This window comes from Marmota monax, unplaced genomic scaffold (assembly GCF_021218885.2).
Source record: "Marmota monax isolate L192 unplaced genomic scaffold, Marmota_monax_Labrador192_F-V1.1 WCK01_AAM20220418_F8-fsc00038, whole genome shotgun sequence".
In the NCBI taxonomy this organism is placed as follows: Eukaryota; Metazoa; Chordata; class Mammalia; order Rodentia; family Sciuridae; genus Marmota; species Marmota monax.
The window spans coordinates 10,182,020-10,205,887 of record NW_026692498.1 but is presented as its reverse complement, the minus strand read 5'-3'; the positions used below and the strand labels follow the sequence as shown (position 1 = coordinate 10,205,887).

General features: G+C 46.6%; 1 protein-coding gene across 1 annotated transcript in view; it reads right to left on the bottom strand.

Moving 5' to 3' along the window:
• Ahnak (AHNAK nucleoprotein) overlaps positions 1 to 23,868 on the bottom strand; it is a 90,490-nt gene that overhangs the window by 33,893 nt on the left and 32,729 nt on the right. Inside the window, exon 5 of the mRNA XM_046445545.2 lies at positions 8,382 to 8,469. Coding sequence (XP_046301501.1) covers positions 8,382 to 8,469 — 88 coding nt within the window. The remainder of the gene's footprint in view (positions 1 to 8,381; positions 8,470 to 23,868) is intronic.

The window sequence follows — 23,868 nt, the reverse complement described above, 5'->3', positions numbered from 1 at the left end:
TCACAGTACCCTCTACTCCAATCTTTCCTCCAAACTCACTCAGCAGCTGATATTTTCAGGATGGGAGAAAATCAAGATCAAGGGTTAAATTACATCACTGACCCTGACCGAGCTCATTCCAGGTATATTAACTCGGAAACGAATCCAGCGAATTTGGTTTTAGCATCGAAGGGCCTGACCCTTTCTACGTGGGCCCTGAACTCTGAAGCTCTGACCTCTAGCCCCAAACAGGGCCTTCCTTCCTGAGCTTTCTGCTATGCAAGGAATTCAGCCTCAGTTTAAGAAGGAAGAAAAAAAAAAAAAAACCTCCCCACTGGATTTGCTGCTTTCTGATCTGACCAAGTCGGAATGCAATGCCGCCCCTGGCTGGGCGGGAAACAGCCTCCACGGGAAAACAGACTCCACTGAAGAAGGCCCAGCGCCTTCCCCCCAAAGCCCTCTGGCTCCTTCCATGCATTACTGTAAGAAAACCGAGCAGCTGCGCAGTTGCTGGGCTGATTCTCATCATGAGCTAACTTGACGGGAAGGAAGGTGTCATGGGCTCCCTCTTCCTTCATCCCTGCACCCACCCATGCTAGACTCAGAGCCTCTTCCTGCCTCCACGCCTCCTCCCCCAGACCTAACACTGGCACCCAGAAACCTCCCCAGACCTCTCTCCTAGCAAGTCACCTTCAACACTTCAAAACCACTTCCAGATCCAGTCAATCCCTCCGCCTAGAGGCTAAGACTTTTTCTATTCTGTCCTCATCCTCCAGCCCCACCATCGTCCCCTGCTCCCAACACATGCCCTTTGCTGGCTGAGGTCACTTTCTTCTTCCCTGGGGAACTAACCGGCTCACCTGGGCCCTGTTCTTCCCTGGGCCACCACTCAGATTGTCTCTATGACGTGGGACCTGTCCTTCTCCAAAGCCTAGCTCAGGTCTTTCCTCCTTCATGAAGCCTTCATCGAGGCCACAGGACCCAGGAAGAGAAAGGACTGTGCCGCCAGCCAGTCTGGACTCAAATCCTGCCTCTGCCCAGCTCTCTGGGACTTTGGGTAAGTCACTTCATCCTTCTGTGACTCAGATTCTCCCACTGCAAGATGGGGATATAACTGCACCTACTCCACGGGGTTATGGTGAGGAATAAATAAATCGAGTCACATAAAACATTGTGTCATGGCTGATACATACAAAGCCTTTGATAAGGGCTCTTATTCTAACCAGCTACGCTGTCCCTCCCCAACACTCTTTCCCCAGTTTTCTGAGTTTTGGTCTTCGTCGTTTCATTTGCTTTGTTTTATGGTACCGGGGATTGAACCCAGGGTGCTGTGCCAATGGGCTAGGTCCCCAGCCCTTTACCACTTTTTATTTGGGGGTTGGCCACTAAGTTGGCCAGGCTGGCCTTGAACTTGGAAGGCTCCTGCCTCGGCCTCCCGAGTAGCCGGGATTTCAGGAGTGTGCCACGGCATCTGGCTCCTTTCCCCAATTTTCTGCTCATAGTGTAACAGAGGCCACATCACAGGAGTATATCTGGAACCGTTCACTGCAGTGTCATATGTGACAAAGAGGAACCAGAAAATTTTATCTGTAACTGACACATCAATATGCAATAGCTCATTCATGGACTTGAAATATTCCTCATTCCTGATGTGCAGGATAAGCAGGAAAACTCACCTTGTTTCTTCCTGATACCATTTAACCCTTAAGAGATCTAGGAGGGGGCTGGGGATGTGGCTCAAGTGGTATCGCGCTCGCCTGGCATGCATGCAGCCCGGGTTTGATCCTCAGCACCACATGCAAACAAAGATGTTGTGTCCGCCGATAACTAAAAAATAAATATTAAAATTCTCTCTCTCTCTCTCTCTCTCTCTCTCTCTCTCTCTCTTTAAAAAAAAAAGAGAGAGACCTAGGAGGGAAAAATGGGGACAAACTGTCAGGAACATGAAGACAAGACTCATCCTCCTGGTGCATTTGGGCACCAAAATGAAAGATGTGGCTTTCATACCAAGAAGCACTTCCCAAAGAGAGCCCCAATCAAAGGTGGAGACCTCAGCCAGCCTCTGCCTCTACTGAAAGCAAATTGCACTTATGCCACAGGAGACCCCAAAAGCCCAGGGTCACAGGGCCATTAGATGATCACTAGGGTGGGGTGGGCTTTGGGCCTTCTGGTTTACCCAAACGCTGCAGCCGACTTGTGAATCAATACACAGCTCAGAATGATACAGGAGTTAGGGGTCATCAACCTTTCAGGCTTGTTTCTTCGGCTTTAAACGGGAGGGGAGTGGTGGAACTGGAAGATCCTTTTTGAACCAGCCAATCTGAAATTTGCCCTGTGCCAAAATGATCTGCACAGGTGTGTTCTGCAGAGTCAGAGCCAGGAAAGGCATGCACAGAGCAGGGTTGGGAAGAAGGGATTTAAAAATCAGAGCTGTGGGCTGGGGTGTGGCTCAGTTGGAGAGCACTTGCCTGGCACGCACAAGGTCCTGGGTTCCATCCCGAGAGCCACAAAAAAATCAGAGATATAATATAATCCATCTGTGCCCCGATGCATTTACTACTGTAGCCCACCTAAGAATGATTGGTGCCAAAGCTGAGCAGGTGTCTCACTCATCTGGTTCAGATCCCGGCTCTGACATTTACACTCAATTTATCCAACTGTGTGAAGCCTCTGCTTGTTCAGCAATCGCATAAGGCTGATAATAATACTTGCTTCGTGTACATATTGATTAAAGTATAAAGCACTTTCCACGGGACCTCAAGCAGAGGACATCATTACTCCATTCAGTAGACATTGATAGTTAATTCACTAAATGACAGATGCTGTTCAAAGGCCTAGGGGCACCGTCTTAAACAAGGAAGTCTTCTCCTTGTGGATTTCAAAGAGAGATAATAGCAAATTACCAAAATAAATGACGCGATGGTGCACGCCTATAATCCCAGCTACTTGGGAGGCTGAGGTAGGAGGATTGCAAGTTCAAGACCAGCCTGGGCAACTTCACAAGACCCTGTCTCAAAATAAAATTTTTAAAAAGGACTGAAGATGTAGCTTAGTGGTAGAGTGCTTGCCTAGCACAGGTACTGGATTCAATAGCCAGTATGGCAAAAATGAAAAGAACCCAAAATAAAAAGTCATATTTCCTTAAACAAGAAGAAGAAAAGTCAGGCAGGGCAAATGGGATAAAGATGGGATGTGATTTTATGTAGACTCCTCAGGAAAGGCCAGCAGAGAAGGTGAACCTTGAACAGAGACCTTCGTCAATGCTGTTGCTATTAATATTCCTCATTGGCAGTGCGCTGAGTTTGGCACTAACAAAGTATTTTTTCCCAGTGTCCAAATGGACATGGCTGCCTGACTTATCTCACCAAGAGGAATGTCGGAGATAGAAGAGAACTTAGAGATTCTCTAGTCCATTTTATAGATGGAAAACTGAGACCCAAAAAGCGAAAACAGGATGCGAAGCAAAAGCCCTGACATCACGGGATTTGCATTCCAGCGAGGGAGAAGAAGGTGAACACGTTAGGGAACTGATATGTGCCAGAGAGCAATAAGTAGACGGAGAGAGTAAGAAAGCGGTAAGAAGCACAGTGGAGCCGGGTACGGTGGCACACACCTGTAATCCCAGCGGTGCAGGAGTCCGAGGCAGGAGGATCGTGAATTTGAGACCCTGTCTCAAAATAAAATAATTAAAAGGGCTGGGATGCAGCTCAATAGTAAATACCTCTGGGTTCAATCCCCAATACCCTAAATAAATAAATAAAAGCATAGGTGGTACCTGGCATCAGGGGAGGGAGGGCTAGTTACTCCACATGAGGTGATGTTGTAGGTAAAGGGTTTGTCACAGGGAAGGACATTGCAGATATAGTTCATAGCACTCAAGAGCCCTGAGGTGGGAGCTTGCCGACTGGATCAAGGAACAGCAAGAAGGCCCCTGTGGACGAGCTCAATGAGGGCAGGAGAGATGGTGTGAGAAAAACAGGGAGAGCCAGGTCATTTGGGAGCCTTGGACCACAGTCAGCTCTTGAGCTGTGTCTCACAGTGAGACGGGCCCCATGGAAGGAGGTCAGGAGTGAGGAATGACATTATTTGACTGACGCCTTAAAAGGATCAACCTTGTTGCCATGGTAAGAAGAGACCAGAGGGGTCCAAGATAGAAACAGGGACCAGCCGGGTGTGGTGGCACACGCCTGTCATCCCAGGACTCAGAAGGCTGAGGCAGGAGAATTACAAGTTCAAGGCCAGCCTCAGTGATTTTGGGAAGCCCTAAGCAACTCAGCAAGAATCAGTCTCAACAGCAAAAAGCAAAAAGGGCTGGAGATGTGGCTCAGTGGCTGAGCACCACTTGGTTCAATCTCCTGTACCAAAAAAATAAAAATGAAAATGAAAAGGACTGGGAATGGAGCTCCATGGTAAAGCACCCCCGAGTTCAACCCCCAGGACCAAACGAAAAGGAGCAGGGAGACCAGTTAGGAAACTGTGACCATAATTCAAGTGAGAGTTGCAGTGACTCAGAGGGGGACAGCAGTGGTAGAGATGGGGAAGGGACCAGATTCTAGATACGGACAATAGAGTGGATGGAGTTGCTAATGGTGTATCTAGTGTAAAAGAATAAGAGGAGGCCAGAATGACGTCACAACTTTCTCCTGAGCAACTTGACTTTTATTGAGATGATAAAAAGATAAAATAGCAGTACTATTCACAACAAACAAAAGGTAAAAACAACCTGGAAGCCCATCAACCGATGAATGGATGAACAGAATGTGGCAAACACATGCACCGAATAGTAACCTTAGAAAGAAATGAAATTCTGACACATGCTACACCATAGATGAACCTTGAAGATGTTGTTCAAGTAAAGTGAGCCAGACACAAAAGGACCAATCTCATTTGATTCCACTTACATGAGATGACCTAAAGGAGTCGGATTCACAAAACCAGAAACTGGAAAGGTTGTAGCCAGGGGTTGGAGGAAAGGGAAGAGGGAGTCAGAGTTTCAATTTAGGAAGATGGAATACCTTCTGGAGCCAGGCATGGCAGTGCAAGCCTGTAGCCCCAGTGACTCGGGAGGGTGAGGTAGGAGGAACACAAGTTCAAAGTCAGCCTCAGCAATTTAGCCAGACCTTGTTGACAGTCATACAACATTGTGAATGTACTTCATGAGCGATAAACCAAAAAGTCATTAAAATAACTTTGTTATTTCAGTTTTTTTGTTTGTTTGTTTTGGCTATTGGGGATTGAGCCCCAGGGGTTGCTGTACCACTGAGCTACACCCCCAGTCCCTTTTATTTCTGATTTTGAAACAGTGTCTCATTAAGTTGCTGAGACTGGCCTCGAACTTACCATCCTCCTGCCTCTGCCTCCCAAATCACTGAGGTTATAGGAATGCCCCACTACACCCAGCTATTTCAAAATTTTTACCAAGGTCATAATATGGATGTGGCAGAATGAATTTAAATATAAAATGTATGAACAAATGGCAAATTATATGTCATGCATGTTATTACCATTTTTTTAAGTAGAGATTTTAAATATTCATTCACTGGCAAAGCCCTATAAGGATTCCAAGATTCATAAATACAAATACAAATGAGAAACTACGCTGGAGTTTTCCTGTGGTTAACAGCAGGTACGGGAATATCCCACCAACAGGGCTTTGGAATAGGGAGAAGCAGATCAGTGGGAGGGGAGGGCCACATTGAAAATAGAAGCTGTTTCAGAAAAAATAACAAGATGAAAGAGAATAGGACTAGAATAGAACGATCAGAGAAGCCAGAGGAGCAAGGGAGTCGAAACAGGATGGGGGCACTGGGGACCACAGATGGTGAGAGAAATCTGATGACATTCCAATGCAAAGCTGGTAAAAGGGTGTGATTGCAACAGCTAGCATTTATTAAGCACTTACTGTGTCAGGCACAGCCCTAAGCTGTGTACTGGCACCGATCCTCACAGCATCATATAAGGGAAGTGCTGTGGCCTCCCTGACCTCACAGACAGAGAAACCAGAACCAGCCTGAGGGTAGAGTAGCAGAAACAAGACCCAAGCCCAGCAGTCGGTCCATCCCAGAGCTGGCTCCTCCCACCAGGCTCCATCCCCAGATGGGTTTGCAGCTTTAACTTTCAGACATCCCACACTTAAAACCTTCTAGAATGTTTAGGACACTGTGTCACCAGACAGAGCTCTGCTGGCCTGAGCTAAACAGCCTTATCTCCAAGTCTAGCAGTGACTCTGATTTTCTGCTTATTTACTGTGCTGATACCCCAAGAAAACCCACTCAGTCTCTCTTGCATATATATGAGTTTTTAGATGTTCAGGGAAATAGCAGAATCCCCTGGGGAAGATGACTTCAAGAGAGCTGAAGGCTAATGGCAGGGTAGGAAAGGCTGGTGTCTGGCATTCCAACAGAGCCATGTTTACACGAAGCTCCAGCTTCAAAGTCCACCAAACTGAGGGACACTCAAGTTGGTTTCTAAGGAAATGTCCCTGATGAGGGAAAAGAGGTGTCCCTGGCAAGAGGAACTGTAATCTTCCTCCTTAGTTTCAGCCAAGGCTCGTGAGGACGAAAACACACACACGTTTCTCTAAGCTCCAGGACTTAATCAGAATCCCTCCTACTGGCTGCTTTAATTCTGGCTCTTGCAGCATCGGGCTCTTCATGGGTGCTTGATAAATGCACAAGAAATGGATAGCATCCAGTGCAAGTCCTTAGAGGAACAGGATCCCATCTAAGTCACCAACTTAATGTTGAAGTGAATCATAGAAGCAGCGAGTGCCACACTGGGAAGGCCAACCCTGTGAGAAGCCAGAACCCGCTCCCAGAGGGCACGAGGCACTGACCAGCCACGTGACGCTGGGAAGCCAGCCAGTAGCTCTCACCATTATCTGCCTATTTTATTTGCCAGGCATCCTGTGCCGAGGACCCTCCCAGGCCCCCAATTGTCGTGGAGGCTACTAGAAGCCTGGCACTCTGGGAGCTGAGACAGGGAGGCCCAGGCACTCAGGCAGACACAGAAGGGCATTGAGTCCAAACTGGGAGACTCAGATGGGCCTGGGGTGATGATTCAAAGGACCAGTAAGAGAGGGGGCAGCAGGCTATGCAAGACAGAGAAGACGCGACCACGTGTCTTCATGAAGGCACCGAAGCATGGAACAGCATGGTTGATCTGGGGGACCTGAAAGCATTTTTGTATGGCTGGAATGAAGGGTGCCCTGTGGCAAGCAGTGGAAGGGGATCACAGTGGCCTTGTGTGCTAAGCTAAGGACATGAACTGTACCCTGCAAGCCATAGGGGGCTACTGAAGAATTTTAAGGTGGGGAATAACATGATCTGTTATTATTATTATTATTTATAATTTTAGACTGACACTATTTAAGCTCAGCAGTGGAAGAAAAGATAGCAGAAAGAATAGGTGACCCTCTCTAGTAAGTGAGCCTTGTCTCTGGGTAGAGGAAATAATCAGAGCAAAACAGGGTGGGGCTTGAGGAGGGGAGACGGGTTACCGAATATTTGCTACAGAAACAGTCATCCAGGGCAGAGATGGGGTGCTGGGGAGAGAAGAGGTGAGGAAGGGAATGCACAGGCCCCTAGAGGTGTCAGCCTGGAGGCCAAGGCACTACAGGGTGCGGGGATGGAGGAGGGAGAGGCCTCGGGGTGGATAGGGAGGAACCTGGACTCCATTTCCCCAGGGACAGTGCAGTCACTCTACTCCAGCTGACATTGCCATGTGGGATGCAGGCTCAGAGAATATTACGAAATTTTAAGAAGTCATAAATTCCCATATTATCTGTGAAATCTCCTCATTCTTATATGTTTGCAATTTCAATATGTTTGCAAGTAACCTCCAAAAGAAGTTTAATTTTTATTCAAGGCAAAAAAAAATATAACTGTGGCCTCAACTGGGCAGGAGTCCTCCATCTAACTCCCTACAATACAGGATTTCAATGTCCCAGAGTCCCTTCTTCCCCTCAGGGACACTGTCCCTTCTGTCCCCTTACATGGGCGTCTCCCACCTGAGAAAGCATTTCCTTTATATGATCAGAAAGGCTTTGACTTCAACTCTGGTGGACTCTTCAGCTAGCAGTAGATTCCAACCCTCTAATTCTAAGCCTTTGGACTCGGCCGCACCATGGCCTTGAGTTTTACAGATAATGTCCTGAATGCATCTGGATGTTCCAGGGCAGCCCTACAATTCGAGAAACTCTGAGAGTCCTGGAGTAAGTGATTCTTGGGTAGAAAGTGCATTTCCTACAGGCTTTTCCAAAAGCTGGAAGGAGAGAAGAAGGTCTTGGATTTCTAGTGCCACAAGGTGCTGTCATCTGCAGGTGCTCTCCTGAGCCCCATTTCTGGGTATGGTTCTTGTAATTAAGGTTATCATTCTTTCAGTCCCCCCCCCACTTCTCTCACCTGCATTTGAAACTGCCCCTGCTTGGCTGGTGGCTTCCTTGGATTTATTCTGCTCTTTGCATCCCGGGGTTGATGACTGTGGTGTGCTCTAACAATAAGGATAAAGATGATTACAGAGTCACTCGGGGAATCAGCCAACCGATTAACATGTCTCAGATGCCTACCATGAGCATATAAAACACCAGACACCCCACCCCTCCAACGCCACCCCAACACGCCCCGGCCCAGTCTAAGTTCCTCCCTTGCCTGGAAGCTCTGGCTATAAAAGAGATAACAAAGGATGTTAAGAAGGGACCTGGCACAAGCTCAAAAACATCCTTCTGTGAAAGTTCAGTGAATCTCACACAAAGGAGACAATGTTATCTGAGGTTCATGGGATTCAGAGGACCCAGTCTCTGTCCTCGAGGACTTTGCAATGGTAGAAAGAGAGAGCAAGAGCGCGCAATTGAACACAGAAGAACAATGTGCTGTCAAATGAGTAATGTGTCAGGAAGCAGGATTGGGGGACTCATCGATTACTGTCCATTGAGTATCCATTCTCTGTCCAGAACCAAGCTGGATTCCACGGGACAGGGCAAACAACCAGTAAACTCCGCCAGAAGTTCCTAAAGCCTTATGTGGCACGGTTCCAATCCAAGGGTCGCCACCCTCTTGGAGGGACAAGTACCATCAGGAAGGAGAGACAACCCGGCCACAGGATTCCCTAGCCAATTGCATCTGGCAGCAACATGGAAACCTGTTTTCATGGAGAACAGAGTTGCTGTCAATAGCTTTAATAGGTGGGGCTTTTCAGGTCTTTACTCAAGTTGGCTATCATTCCCAGAAATTCTCTTCCCCAGGAGGAAATAACTTGGAGGTTGATGAATAAGTCAGGATCTTCAACTTCAAATCGGTGAATTTTTGGACTCACACTTCCTTCCTACAGACACGCTGTTCTCCCTATCTCCATATTTTTTGTGGAGCCAGGGAGAATGTTGAGGCCAGTTAAATTTTTTCTCCCCCGTAAATAATAAGTAAATTCCTCATTAGACTTTCCTAAGGGGCTGAAAAAAACAGATTTTTGTGTCCCAGAGCCTAGCAGAGTGTTCCCAGCATTCTGGAAACGTTTGTTACTTGGATAGATAAATGATGAATGAATAACAGATTGATAATTGCATCCCTTTAATAACAAATGGCATGAACACTTCCAAGGCTCTTGAAAACTGTCCATAAATTAATCCCATCCCACTGATTCTTTCTTGTCACAAATTTCCAAAAATTCTAAGAGATAAATCCAATATGAATTATTTTACAAAAACAATCTTGCCTTTTCCAGAAAGGCTTGGTTGAATAAGCATTTGAGGACTCTTCTTTTTTTATTTTTTTTAATTCATCCAGCTTTCAGTTATAAAAATGCATCTCAGAATAAGTCCAAACCCCACCACAGAAGAAAGGAATGTTTTTTTCCTTCAAAAACAATAATCAGATAATAATGACAAACACATCAGCCCTTACCACATGCCAAACAGAGCCAGTTATGACTTGTATGTTAAAGCCTTACAACAACCAGGAGATATGTGCTGTCATAACCTCACCTGCCTTCATCTTACCCCAGTCTTTTTCAATTTTTATTTTGAGACAGGGTCTTACTAAGTTGCTTAGGTTCTGACTAAGTTGCTGAAGCTGGCCTCAAACTTTTGATCCTCCTGCCTCAGCCTCCGGAGTCTCTGGGATTATAGGAGTGTGCTTCTATGCCTGGCCAGAGCTGCAGTTTGAACCCAGTCCAACTGGTCTCATGAATCCATACTATATACCATGCTATAAACCATCCATGTTTTGCTGCGTATGTTAGAAAAATCAAAAAATGGAGATGGGGAGGTGGGGAAGTCAAAGCCCAACCAAATTGTCAGCATATTCAAGATTCAATGTTATCTTGAAGAAGCGATGGTTCTTAGCTAAATATACAGACTGCTTCACAGTGTTCTGTCTGTGCAATTACCAAAAACAGACTATTTTAGAAATAACTGTAATATCATAAGAAGATTCTATAATAGCTATACAAATAAAGAACAGAGAAACATTCAGTTTCCATTTACTTTAGAAAATAAAAATCAAATCATCAAGCAAATGGTTTTCTAATACAATGCAAATTTAATCTGGAGCCATCAAAATAAGTCACACTGCCTTAAAAAAGCCTAGCTTCCCTCTAAAGTACAGTGACAGCATTAAATACTGTCTTCCGTAATTGTTAGGAGGGAGCCACTACAAAGTCCAGCCATCCTGGGTGGAGATCTGATTCCATCCAACACAGATTGCTATTAAGGCACTCAATGATTCTAATTGATGTTGAGGCAGTCAAGCAGAAAGAGAGGAAATCTTATTCACAACCAAATACCATTCTTAGAGAAAATTTTCAAGGAGGAAAATCCTTTCACAGCCACCATTTTCATATTATCTTGAATACAGAGCTTAAGAAAAATGAAAGAATAAATAAATGATTTTAAGATGGGAACAGGGGTTCTGGAGACATAGCTCAGTTGGTAGAGTGCTTGCCTTGCATGCACAAGGCCCTGGGTTCAATCCCCAGCACCACCAAAGGGAAAAAAAAAAAAGATGGGGAAGGGGGTGGGAAATAGCCATGAAATTGAATGGTGTAGAACTTTAAATGTTCTTATGGATTTTCCTTTTAAAATGAACTTGTCTTTGGAGAACATTGAACTAGGTGATGTGTGAGCTGGAAAAGATTAAAGCAGGATCCAGCCTGTGGTATTGTTTCTAGGTATCCAGAAAATGATTTAAAGATGGGTCTGTGGACAAAACCAACCACTACCACCGGGGTGTTCTGACCTGATCAACGGAGAAGCCCAGGGCTGATGTGCCACAGCCTCACTCTAGGATATGGTCACATTATGGAAAGAAAGGAGGACGCAGAAATGCAGGCCGTGAAGTGAGGAGGAGCAGGGGCAAGGGACATGGATCCCCTGCTCCTCATCAAAGCTGCTACACCTAAAGGTCGTGGTGAAATGTGTGGAGAAAACAGATACAACAACCATTCCTACCAGAAAGAGCAGAGACCTGATTAGATTCACCGTGTAAAGTAGTTACAGAAGACAGCATTAAATACTACCATTACTACACCTGGGATTGTGGTACTAATGCAAATCACTCACAACTCCTCAGCCAAGACAATGTTTGTTCAAACACTGAGATCCTAGAGACTGGTAAAAAAAATAAATAAATAAAAATAAAAGAGACCAGTGAACCAATACAGATATTAAAAAAAAAAAAAACATGGACTTTCACATCCAGAAGTGCAATACAAAAACCTTTATAGAGGCCAATTTGGTAGTAGCTGTTAAAAGCCAGGCACTGTGGGGCTGGGGTTGTGGCTCAAAAGTAGAGTGCTCGTCTAACACATGCAGGGTGCTAGGTTCGATGCTCAGTACCACATAAAAATAAAATAAAAGTATTGTGGCCAACTACAACTAAATATATATATATATATATATATATATATATATTTTTTTTTTTTTTTTTTTTTTTTTTTTTTTTGAAGTCAGGCACTGTGGTGCACAGCTGTAATCCCAGCAACCAGGGAGGCTGAGACAGTAGGAGGCCAGCCTTCGCTTCTTAACTGGACTCTATCTCAAAATAAAAAGTAAAAAGGGCTGGGGATGTAGCTCAGTGGTGGAGCGCCCTGGGTTCAATCCCTAGTACCAAAATAAAAAAGAAAGTAACTATGAAAATGTCAAGTACTTGGGCTCCTGTGTTCAATGCATTTCCATCTCTAGGTATCCAAGTAAAATATTTGCATATGGGCTGGGATGTAGCTCAGTGGCAAAGTATCTGCCTTGCATTCGCAAAGCCCTGGGTTCGACCCCCAGTTCCAAAAAAAAAAAAAAGAACCCCACCAAAAAAAAAAATAAGATTAAAAAAAAAACCCTTTAAAAATATTTGCATATATGTGTCTCAAAGGAGTGTGTGCAAGGATGTCTGTTGACACTGGAAATTACTGAAGGTCCATCATTAGAGAAATTGTCAAATAATACAATACTTTGTTCAGGCTGTGCAATATTTATAACAGTGAAAACAAAGTGGATCTGTATTTTTCTACCCAGAACATTTCCTAAACATATTGATAAGGGGGGAGGGAAAAATTGTTTTTTAAAAATTCAGTCTGATCTTAGTTGCTTCTTTTTTAGTTTATTTATTTATTTGTTTATTGATTGATTGATTGGTACTGAGGATTGAACCCAGGGGCACTCAACTACTGAGCCACATCCCCAGCTCTTTTTTATAATTTATTTAGAGACAGGGTATCACCAGGGTCTCACTGAGTTGCTTAAGAGCCTCACTAAGTAGCTGAGGCTGGCCTGAACTCCAAATCCTCCTGCCTCAGCCTCCCAACCTACTGGGATTACAGGTATGTGCCACCCTGCCCTGCCAGTTGTTTCTTTTTTTAAACCCACCAATCTATAGACCTCTGTTAACATAGAGATTTGTCCAAATCCATAGAATCAAGTCCGCAGAGCACATGCATAATTGATGCCACAGGTCATCACTAAAGAGGAACATGTTAATTAGATTTGGAACAAGGGGAACTTCCTTTGCATTGTTTGAATTTTTTTACAAAAAAATAATTGCTCTGTGGTATAATTATAAAACAAATCTTTGGGAATGTTAGTTCTGAAACTGTCTACCTGCCCAACAGAGTGTTTATCAGGGGTGAAAGTATTTTATCAGCTTTGATTACTTCAACAGAGGTGGTGGTTCTTTCAAAAATATTCATTGAGTACCTACTATGGGCCAGGCACTGATCTAGACTCTGGGGGAGTAAAACTCCCTGCCTTCATAGAATTCCTATTTCAATGGAGTTGATGACATTATCCGCTCAGAGAAGGGGACAGGTATCTCTGGAAGAGAGGCATGGGGAGATTAAATATTTCCAAAGACAAGGGCTTGACATCAGGGGCTCTGGTCATATCTTCCAGGCCAAGAAAAGAAGACGAAATGGGAGAGGCTCAGACTTTAGTGAAGACCCATAGCATCTGGCCGCCCCTCACCACCAGTCTCCACCTCTGCTCCAACCAGCTGTGCAAGCTGAGGCCTCTGCTGCTGGGCCGCTCCTTTGCCACTTCCTGGCCTCTAGAGAGACTGAGAACCAGGCAAAGAAGGGGAAGGCGGTGTGATCAAGCTCTGGGCTCACGTAGGAGATCCAAATGAGAGTTCCCCGTTCTGCAGGGGACTCTTAGAATGTGATGGCCAAGAGTGAAGAGGTGAGAGGACAGAGAATACCCAGTGAGAGGAGAGTGAGTGAAGGAGGGCTAAGGAGGGATGGGCAGAGAGGATGGAGCCTGTTAGGAGCTAACTGTGCTCCACCCTGGTCCAAGGGGAGAGAACACCACCCACCGTGAGCCACGGGACCAAGGCCCAGCCAGCCCTTCAGTGCTGGGAAGCCATGTGGCAAAGCCTGCTGGTCCTTAGACCCTCACTCTCCCTAGGGAGTCCCCCCTCTAGGCCACCCAACTTCCTATCTAAACAGAACAGAATAGGGATTAGGGTCGGTAAAAGGATTCAAGAGGGGCCTAACATGAAAAAGTGGAACTGAGTTTGCGGCTTACCCAAAAGATCAAACACACTTTAACTGCATATGTAAGATTTAAGGTGAAAAGGTTAAGGGTATCCTGTATCCCAGACCAGCCTGCATTCACAGAAGAACGGCAAGGAGAGGGCCATTGTAAATGCAAAGGAAGGACCTACTGTTGGTAAAATTGCAGACATCCTTGACAAGCCAGCAGAGGGGATATTTCAGCCAGAGAGGCCTTTCCTAAGGCTTTGAAATCATATCTTACAGGTACCTGGTGCCCCACCTGAGCCCGGCCCAGCCAACTTCCCTGAGATACCAGTTCTCATGGGTGCTAGAAGTCTGGGGTAATCTGATTGGCCTAGAGATTCCTGTTTACTAGAGAACACAGGCATTGCTAAGGATCAGAGTCAGGTTTGAACCTGTTCCTCTCCTACCTACGTGCAGGCCCTCAGAGAGCCCCACGGTGAGACACACGGGGCGTGGTCAACAGCTCTGAATTGCTCCAGTGATTTGTAAAATCCAAGTAGGTTTCCAACACCCCCCCACCCACCCACCCCCGCACCTGGGTAACCAGACTAAAAATCAAGCTAAGGAATCACCTCAACTTCATTTCTTTGAGATAAGAAAACCAACTGAGAGATTCCTGGCTCACCCCTCCACAGAATAAATAATCCTTTTATCTTGCTTTTGGCTGGAAAGAGCTTGTTCTCTGTGGACAAGAAACCAGCAGAAGCCACCTACCTGTGTCTGCTTAGATTTGAACCCCTCAACTCTGAACTGGGGATGTTCACACAACTAAAGACAGGCCATCAAGTTAGCTCAGACATACCCTGACACATTATTTCTACAACTCCTTCCACAGGAGATTTCTGATCTCAGTGACTTAAAATCTACTTTCTAGAAGGACTTTGCCCCAACCTGAAAAAGATAAACACACTGGCCAACCCCCAGCTTGAACATGAGCCCTGTGTGCCGAGGACATCACAAATGCTCTCCTGCCCTCACATGCCAGTATACATCCTGACTAGGCTGTTCTGGGTCAAAAAAATTCACAAGGAAGGAAATGAAAAGGGATAGAGAACAAATGAATCGAATTAATTTTCTGCCAGGTGCGGTGGTGCACACCTGTAATCCCAGTGGCTCGGGAGGCTGAGGCAGGAGGATCAGGAGTTCAAAGCCAGCCTCAGCAACAGCGAGGCATTAAGCAACTCAGCGAGACTCTGTTGCTAAATACAAAATAGGGCTGGGGGGCTGGTGTTGTGGCTCAGTGGTAGCACGCTCCCCTAGCAAGCACGAGGCCCTGGGTTCGATCCTCAGCACCACATAAAAACAAATAAAGGTATGTGTCCAACTACAACTAAAAAAAAAAGAAAATTTTTTAATGCCTTGTGTAAATGATTTAGGTCTAGATTCCCAGTCTGAAGATCCTTAGGTAAGTGGCACGTTTATAAAAAAAAAATAGGGCTGGGGATGTGGTTCGGTGGTCGAGTGCCCCTGAGTTCAATCCCCAGTATCAAAAAAAACAAAGAGAGAATTGATTTTCCTTTGTTAATAAAACAAAGCATGATGGGGACAAACAGAAAAATCTCAACAGAAAGATACATATTTATGTATTAATTTTTGTTTGGTTTTGGTTTTTTTGATTGTTTGTTTTTGGTTTTGTTTTGTTTTGTTTTGAAACAGAATCTTGCTGCATTGCCCAGGCTGGTCCCAAACTCCTGGGCTTCAAGAATGATCCTCCTGCCTCAGCCTCCTAAGTAACTGGGACTATGGGCACTTGCCACTGAGCGTGATTTATTCATTTTTAACTACTGAAAACAAAAATAATCCGTGGGGAACAGAATGAGAGAAGAGTCACATTTCCCAGACTTAAGCAAGATGCTGGCCTCTGGATTTGGACCAGATTTGGGAAGCTGGAATTATAGGCGTGTGCCACCATGAAATAAAAACTAAAGGCTGTTCAATGGAATAGTCCCCACTACAAAAAAAAAAAAAAAAAAAACACTTCCAGCAACAATTTATCAGAGAATCAGTTCTGAAGTTCAGTTTTTGTTTATTTTTTTTTAGCTTTTGTGTATTTGTGTCTGTCTGGTTTTACCCCAAGTTTAGGCACATGCCTCAGAGTTCTAGAACTACGCGGTAAGGGATGGAAGGTAAACTGGTACGTGTGTTGCTGAGGGAAAGTGTATGGAAGTGAGAAGAGAGTGACTGGACGGCTTAGGGAGGTCTGTCATGTGCCCTGTGGTATGTGTCATGGGCCATGTGCCCCAGGCGCAATGGTAGACAGCAGACTGCACCCCTCCCTCACAGAGCTGATGATTTAATATAAGTAATGATGAGAACAGGAAATGACAGAGCATCATAAGGGGATGAGCTAGCGGGGAAGGCAGGAGGTCCTAGGGAAGGCTTCTGCAGGAAAAAACCCTGAAGAAGAAACTCAGAAGATGAGGAGGAGACACCTGTTTGAAATCCAGGGGGCTGCAGAAAGCAGGCTCTTGTTCAAGTGCTGACACAGTAGCCGGGCGCAGAGGTACACGCCTGTAACCCAGAGCTGAGACAGGAGGATCACAAGTTCAAGGGCTGCCTGGGCAACTTAGTGGACACTGTCTCAAAATAAATAAAAGGACTGGGGATCAGTTCAGTGATAAAGCACTCTTGGGTTCAGTACCCAGTTTCCCCCCACAAATGTGTATATAGAGAGAGGGGGCAGGGGTCTGAAAAGAGCTGAGTGTACCTGGCCAGGCCAGCTAGAAGCTACAGAGGTCAGCAATGGCCAAAGTAAAATACAGGGGTGATCGTGGGGTCAAGGATTCTTTGGACCTTGACTGTGTATGAAAAGGCTGAGGCACACAGTACTCAGGACCAGTGGTCTCCACAGCATTTTCTTCCCTGTGTGAACCTATATGGGGCTCAGGCTGGTTTTGTTTGTCTGTTTGTTTTTGGTACTGCGGTTTGAACTCAGGGCCCCTCTACCACAGAGCCATGTTCCTCCCTCCAGCCTTCTTTATTTTTTATTTTTCGAATCAGGGTCTTGTTTATTCCCAAGGGTCTCACTAAATTGCTGAAGCTGTCTTCCAACTTGGATTCCCCCTGCCTCCGTCTCCAGAGGCGGAGTGTGCACCGCCATCCCAGATTCAGGCTGTCTTGACTAAAGCACTCCCATCTGATTTTGAAGTCTCCTTATTTAGTGAGAGTCAAGCAAGAGCCCACAGATGCAAAACAACCCACAGGCCAGCCCATGTCAAGAGTGCAGGGGACACGCCCCAACTCTCGTGTTTTTTCCTGTACTCATTTCTGCCATCAGCAAAGTCTATCAAAAGTTCTCTGTGATTATGTAACAAGAACATGGCAAGCACACTTCAGCAACACAGGATCCGACCATTTCCCCTTTGGAAATTGTATAACAAGGAAAGTAAGAAAGTAAGTGAATATAGAAAATGCAATGCCAGCTCTGTACCTGGGTTGCTGCAAGATCTGGAATCACCATCCAGTGGCAAGAATCTGACTGATCAGGTATTTATTTTCTTTTGATAAATAACAATGTATAATCTACCATTTTTAGGGATATTAACTACTTCAAAGAGCAGTCACCAAAAACAGTATTTAGAGGGCATGGTTTTCCCCCATACGTGGCCTGCAGCTCAGTTAAAAAAAAAAAAACTTGGCTCAAAGCATTACTTTGTCTCTTTGATATGATTTGAGAGAGAGAGTAATTTGGGGGGAAACACGATATTCAAGTAGAGAGAAAAGCAAAAATCCACCTGCTCCCTCCCAGGCCTCCCAGCAAATCTGCCTCAAACTTCAAGTACCTGGCGCTCCTCCCTCCCACAGCTAAATTCCTAGAATTTATTTTCTAGGAATTTAGACAATCCAAACTGGCTGCCTCTCCTCTCTCACCTGACCTGCCTATCTGCTTTAAGGGTCCACTTGAAACTCAAGTTGCTCGCCAAACTTGCAAACTTACAAATAGAAAATGCCCTGTCATTCGTGCCCCCCCCTTCTGACATTCCATCCCTCCCCACTGCCTGCCACTATGGACAGGAGACAGAGCCCTGGCTGCCTGGCAGCTATGTGCCCTTGAAGAGACCACACACCCAAGTAAAACACACAAGCCCAGGCCACATTGTGCTGCATTAAAAGGCCCAAGTTAGGGGGCTGGGGTTGTGGCTCAGCGGTAGAGCGCTCGCCTGGCATGTGTGAAGCCCTGGTCTCCATCCTCAGCACCACATAAAAACAAATAAAATGAAGGTATTGTGTCCAACTACAACTAAAAAATAAATATTAAAAATAAAAAGGGCCCAAGTAAGGGACTGGGGTTGTAGCTCAGGGATAGATCATTTGCCTTGCATGCGTGGAGCACTGGGTTTGAAACTCAGCACCACATGAAAATAAATAAATAAAGATATTGTGTCCATCTACAACTTAAAAAAAAAAAAAAGGCCCAAGCTGTCAAAAGCATTCCCTTCAGAGGAGGGGAGGGAAAGGGGAAAGGGGTGGTATGGTTTTGGCCAAGTTATATTGTTATATTGTGTGCATTTACGAATGGGTAACAACAAATCCCACCATCATGTATAATTATAATGCACCAATTAAAAAAAAAAAAAAACTAAAATCTGGCAGGTTGGAGCAGGGTAGCTTTCCCTTCAGGGGGCAGGTAGGTGTAAGTAAGTAAAGTGCCCCCTATTGGGGGCCAAGTGCCCCTGCCACAGCCCAGTGTGTTTGCAGCTCAGCATCAGGAGCCATGTGAGACTCCAGGACAGGAAAGAAGGTGAAGGTGTACAGGGGCTGTTTGTGCAGCTTCTCCTGGTAATGAACCCAAAATAGCCACCAGGAGGGGCTTATTCCTCAGAAATCAAATTGTAAACATTCAAAAGTGTTACTATGTATCACATTGTCATATGCAAAGCTGTCCTTTGAGGGAAGTCTGGATAAAGGGAAAAACTGATCCATTTGGGGCTTGGGAAGGCACAGGGTAAAGGGTGAGCCCCTGCACCCATTCCTTGAGAAGTTAACACCTGGCCAGGAGGAGAGTCCAGAAGTCCCACAGAATCCCCCTTCTCACCTCCCCAGTCCACTCTGGGCCAGGTACCTACCTGCGCCCAGTCCTGCCCAGCCCACCGCCAGGCTCGCAGCCGCCCAGAGGTGGATAAAAATCTGCCCAGATACGGATGACGGAAGAGGATGAGCCCGGGGACTGGCAGACGGGTCCCTCAGGGGGCGGCGGCAGATGCTCCTGGGGACCCGCTCTCTTTCCCCTGGACCCTACGGCCCGGTTGCAGCATGCGGGCGTGCGGGCTTCGGGGCGTCGTCTGTTTTCTAGCGGGGAACCTGCCTGGATGTCGCAAGCGCGCTGTTTTACTTAGATTGTTTATTTGGGGCTCACCCCTCGCTCGTTTCTGTCCGTTTGAGGTGGTGGGCACGGAACCGGGGCCTCCCACAGGCTGGGCGAGCGCTCAGCCCGGGCCACCGCGCCCCGCCCGGCCCCTCTCTCTCTTCTCCTCCTTTTCCCCTTCCCTCTCCACGCCCTTTTACATTCACCCCAACTCCCCTCGACCTAGGGCTCTGCTCCCCCTCTCCCGACCCCGCCCCGCTCCTGGCCCTGGCCCCGCCCCCGCGCCCCTCCAGTCTCCGCGGTGAGGAGCAGGGGGTGGGAGCTCGCGGAGCCTGGGTTCTCCCCGGGGCTCGGCGCGGCGGCTGGAGCTGCTCTGTCCCACCCAGGAAGCGCCGAGGTCCTTTGGCTCACACCGCAGGTTGTGGGCAAGTTCTCAAAACGAGTTAAAATCGGCCTGTGCCCTGGTGCCAAACAGGGCCGGCAGGTGCAGAGATGCGAGGGGAAACTGTCACAAGTGGGGACAACTCTGTTCCGCCCAAAATTGCTCTCTGGAGCCCCCCCCCCCATTTCCAGGTCCTCTCCCGGAGCACGGGCTGTCTCTTAAGGCTCCAGGTGGCCAGAAGGGTGCCCGCAGGTCAGGCTTGCGTGGTCACTCACTGGGGGTTCTGGGGCGCTGGGCGGGGCTATTACAATGCACAAACTTTTATTGCTGTTTCATTCTCCTTTGCTTTATTATCATCATGAAAAAAATGAAGAGGGAAAAGGACCCAGTGTGGCACTGGGCAGGAGGCTGAGACCTGGAGCCCACCATCCCCCCAAAGTGGGCACACGGGTGTTTGTACCCGCTGCCTTTCAAGGCTGGACCTGAAACCAGCCGCACAGCCAGTTCTCAAGTTTCTGTGCCCCTCCCCTTCCACCACCACCCTTCCTCTCCTGCTCCTCCAGCCCCACCCTGCTGAGCCTCACATGCTGCGCCCCGTCATCTTCCAGAATGCCCGAATGCCCCTCTCCAGCTTCTCTCCAACCCTAAAGCAGTTACACGCTGTTACTAACCGTCTCCCTGATATTAGAGCCAGCAGAATGCTGTTAAGAGCACGAGTTTGTTTCTCAGTCTCAGCAGACCCCAGTGTGAATCCTCTCTGTCATTTAGTAGCTGTGTGACCCCCATACACACTGCTTAACCTCTGTGAGCCTCAATTTCTATTAAAAGAGAAAAGTAATTATCATCTCATAGGGTTGTTGTGAAAATCAAAAGAGATAAGATGTGTAACATATACAATGCATAACACAAAGTTAGCATACACTGTATGGAATAGCTCACACAGTATTCACTATGTGCTGAGCACATGATATATGCTAATTTACCTCATCCTGACAATAACGCTGTGAGGTACCATAACATCCCTATTTTATAGATAAGGAAATGGAGGCATGGAGAAGTTTGATAACTTGCCCAAGATCACACAGCTAGGAAGCAACAGAACTGATAGCTATCATTATTCGCCTCCCTAGACTATAGGCTCATTGAAGAAAGGAACTTTGCACATAACAGTTGTCCATGACTGTTGAATAACTACTGTTGGGGGTGTTAAAAGGTCCCAAACTACAAATGTCAAGAGACATATCCCATTTTCTAAGTTCCCAACTTCCTTAGAGAAATCTCTTGGGGATGGAAAAAAAAAATTTTTTTTTCATCAGAAAACTTGGATTGACGTGAGTAGGGTGACTTCTCAGTTCTCTGAGTTGTGAGCCGTCAGTTCACCTCTGAGCCTCACCTTTCTGGTACCCAAAATGGACTCAACTGTGCAGCCCGCTTTCTGGGTGGGGCTGAGAACTCCGCGTGCCATCTCGGATATAAAGCCTTTTGTGAACTGGAACAACCTGTCTTTCCGAGGAGAAGGCCTTTTCATCTGTACCTCTTCCCCAACCTTGGCCACACTTCTGGGAAGTTTTTCTGTTAAGGCCTGTCCTCAAGCTTGTGGTGGAAAATAACAGGGGCATTTAAAGGGAAATGAAACCTCTCTCCTCAGCAGAACATTCCCCACACATTTGCTGTGGCCCAGGGCAGTGGATCTGCAGGGAGCCTTCAGCCTTAGGGAACCCTTGAGGCTGCCTGACGCCACAGGGCAATTCAGAGGCTGGTAAACAACACATGGCATTCCCGAGCTTGGCAAACATTCATGCACGGAATTCTTTGTCCTCGTGAGGAAAGACAGAGAGCTGCTCTGTGCTAAAAAGCGCCAAGCCAGAACCCCATTTTCAAAATCCCCAACTGGAGAGCATGCCAAGGCTGAGCATGCCACCAACCCTTTAAAGCGTGCTTGCAAAATAAACTTGCCCAAACTTGGACTTCTAGCTTCAAAACCTTGAGTTTACTTATTAATTCCAACAGGAAAACATAGCAAGATTAAAATGAGGAAATTTGGCAACCTCCTACTTAATTGAAATCAGTAAACCCATCATGTGCCTTCTGAGGGGATGTGCCCAACCTCACTTCTGTGGTTTTCCTGCTTCAAGACACATAACTGAATCAAACCATCAACAGATGAACTCACACTGAGGGACGACTGGCCCTATGCTCTTCCAAGATATCAGTGTCCTGGAATGGCAACAAAAAGCTGAGAAACGATTCCAGATTGAAGAAATAGAGACCCGGACAGCAGGCATGGTGGAGCATGCCCGGAATCCCAGCATCTCCAGGAGGCTGAGGCAGAAGGATCAAAAACTGGAGGCCAGCCTCAGCAACTTAGTGAGACCCTGTCTCAAAATAAAAAATAAAAAGGGTTGGGGATGTAGCTCAGTGGTAGAGAACCCCCAGGGATTCCATCCCCAGTACCGGGGAGAGAGAGAGAGAGAGAGAGAGAGAGAGAGAGAGAGAGACTTCTGCTTAGTTGCCTCTCCCAGATTGTTTCCTAATGTCACAGCTAATATGCAACAGCAGAGAGCTCAGGTGGACCTCTCAATGTGTGCTGACACCATGCAAGTCGTGGTGTGTGCTGCCCTCCTTACTGTGGGAAGCTGGAGACAGCAGTATTTTGGCACTGCTGCCTGTGCTCAAAACACTGCTGACAATTTGCACACAGGTAAATTGGTTGCACTATATTATAGTCCCTCCTTGCTTTTGAGCCCAAACAGCCCATCTACCCAACTAGCAGGCCTTGCTTCTGAAGGTATCCTAGACTATTAGAACCAATAAAGACCTTGGAAAATGCTTCACCTGTGTTGAAAACAAGGAAACAGAGGCTCCTACATGGATCTTAGCGGGCCTAAATTCAGAGGTAATCTCAGGGACTCCCGGGCCAGTGCTCCTTACAGGTCCTGAACTAGGAACCCTGGGTTCTCTCCCAGGCCCTTTGCAAAAACAAGAGAGGAAAAATGTGCATTTGCCCAAGGAAAATTGTTTATAAGTGTACAAGTGACTCTGAGGACAATAGAAGTAAGTGTGGCACTCCCCAAGGTGACTACCGAGAACAGAACAACCATAGAGATGGGTAAATGTGTTTTTTGTTTTGTTTGAAAATTGTTACACTGCTTTTTCGATCATACCTTAAATACATCCCATGTATTTAAGAAACCTCAATATTTTAAGAAACCTCAATATATAAAAATTCAAGCTTACCAAACAGAAAAATAAAAGGATTAGGATATTGTCCTGGCTGCTCTCTGCCCTGTAGCTTCAGGGCCCTTCTCCCTGCTTCTCTGCCCAGCTTGGAGCCCCAGGGGGCTGATCATCTGCAACATCTGGTTCCCTGACTCTCCAGTGGAGGCACCAGCAGGAGGAGGGTGGTCAGGGTATTTCTGCCTGCCTCACAGTCGGGCGGTGCTGGGCATGCTGTGGCTCTTGGCTACAGCCCCGAATGGCAGCACCTCCTCTATCTCCCACTCATGCTGAATGAACCTCAGGAGCTCCATCCCTTGCCCAGGCCCCTTCAGGTCCAGGGTTAGTCCCGGTTTCCTACTGTCCCTAGGGGTCTCACCACCTCTTTTTGGCTCTTTTGCTCCCGCCCACCACTTCATAAACAGTCCCCTTGCCAGCAGCTTGGGAGGCTGAGGCAGGAGGATCACGAGTTCAAAGCCAGCCTCAGCAACTTAGAAAGATCCTTTCTCTAAAATATTAAAAAAAGGACTAAGGATGTGGCTCAGTGGTTAAGCGTCCCTGGGTTCAATGCCCAGCACCAAAAAGTAAAAAAATAAACAGTCCCTGGATTGAATTTTCTTTGGTTGAACTATCTTCAAGTGGAACTGAGCTTGCCGAGGGAGCCTGACAGACATGGAAAGGATTTTGAGTTCATGAAAACTGTTCACTTCCGTGGGTAAGAACCCAGTGTATTTCAAAGTGATTCAGTTTTCTCACGGACCCCCTAACCACACCACTGTCCACACACTGTCACGCTGCCTAAAGTCCTTGAGGCCACAGTCCTCGCTACTGCGGCTGCTGGAGCTCGGAGGGAGGACATGGAAGAGCCCAGTCCAGCCTGTCCCCACCTGCTGATGCTGCTCTCACCCTCAGATGCAGGAGCTGGGGTCTCGGGGCAGGAGATGGCAAGTGTAAGGAATCTGCCGGACTTTGAGAATCACTTAGACCTTTC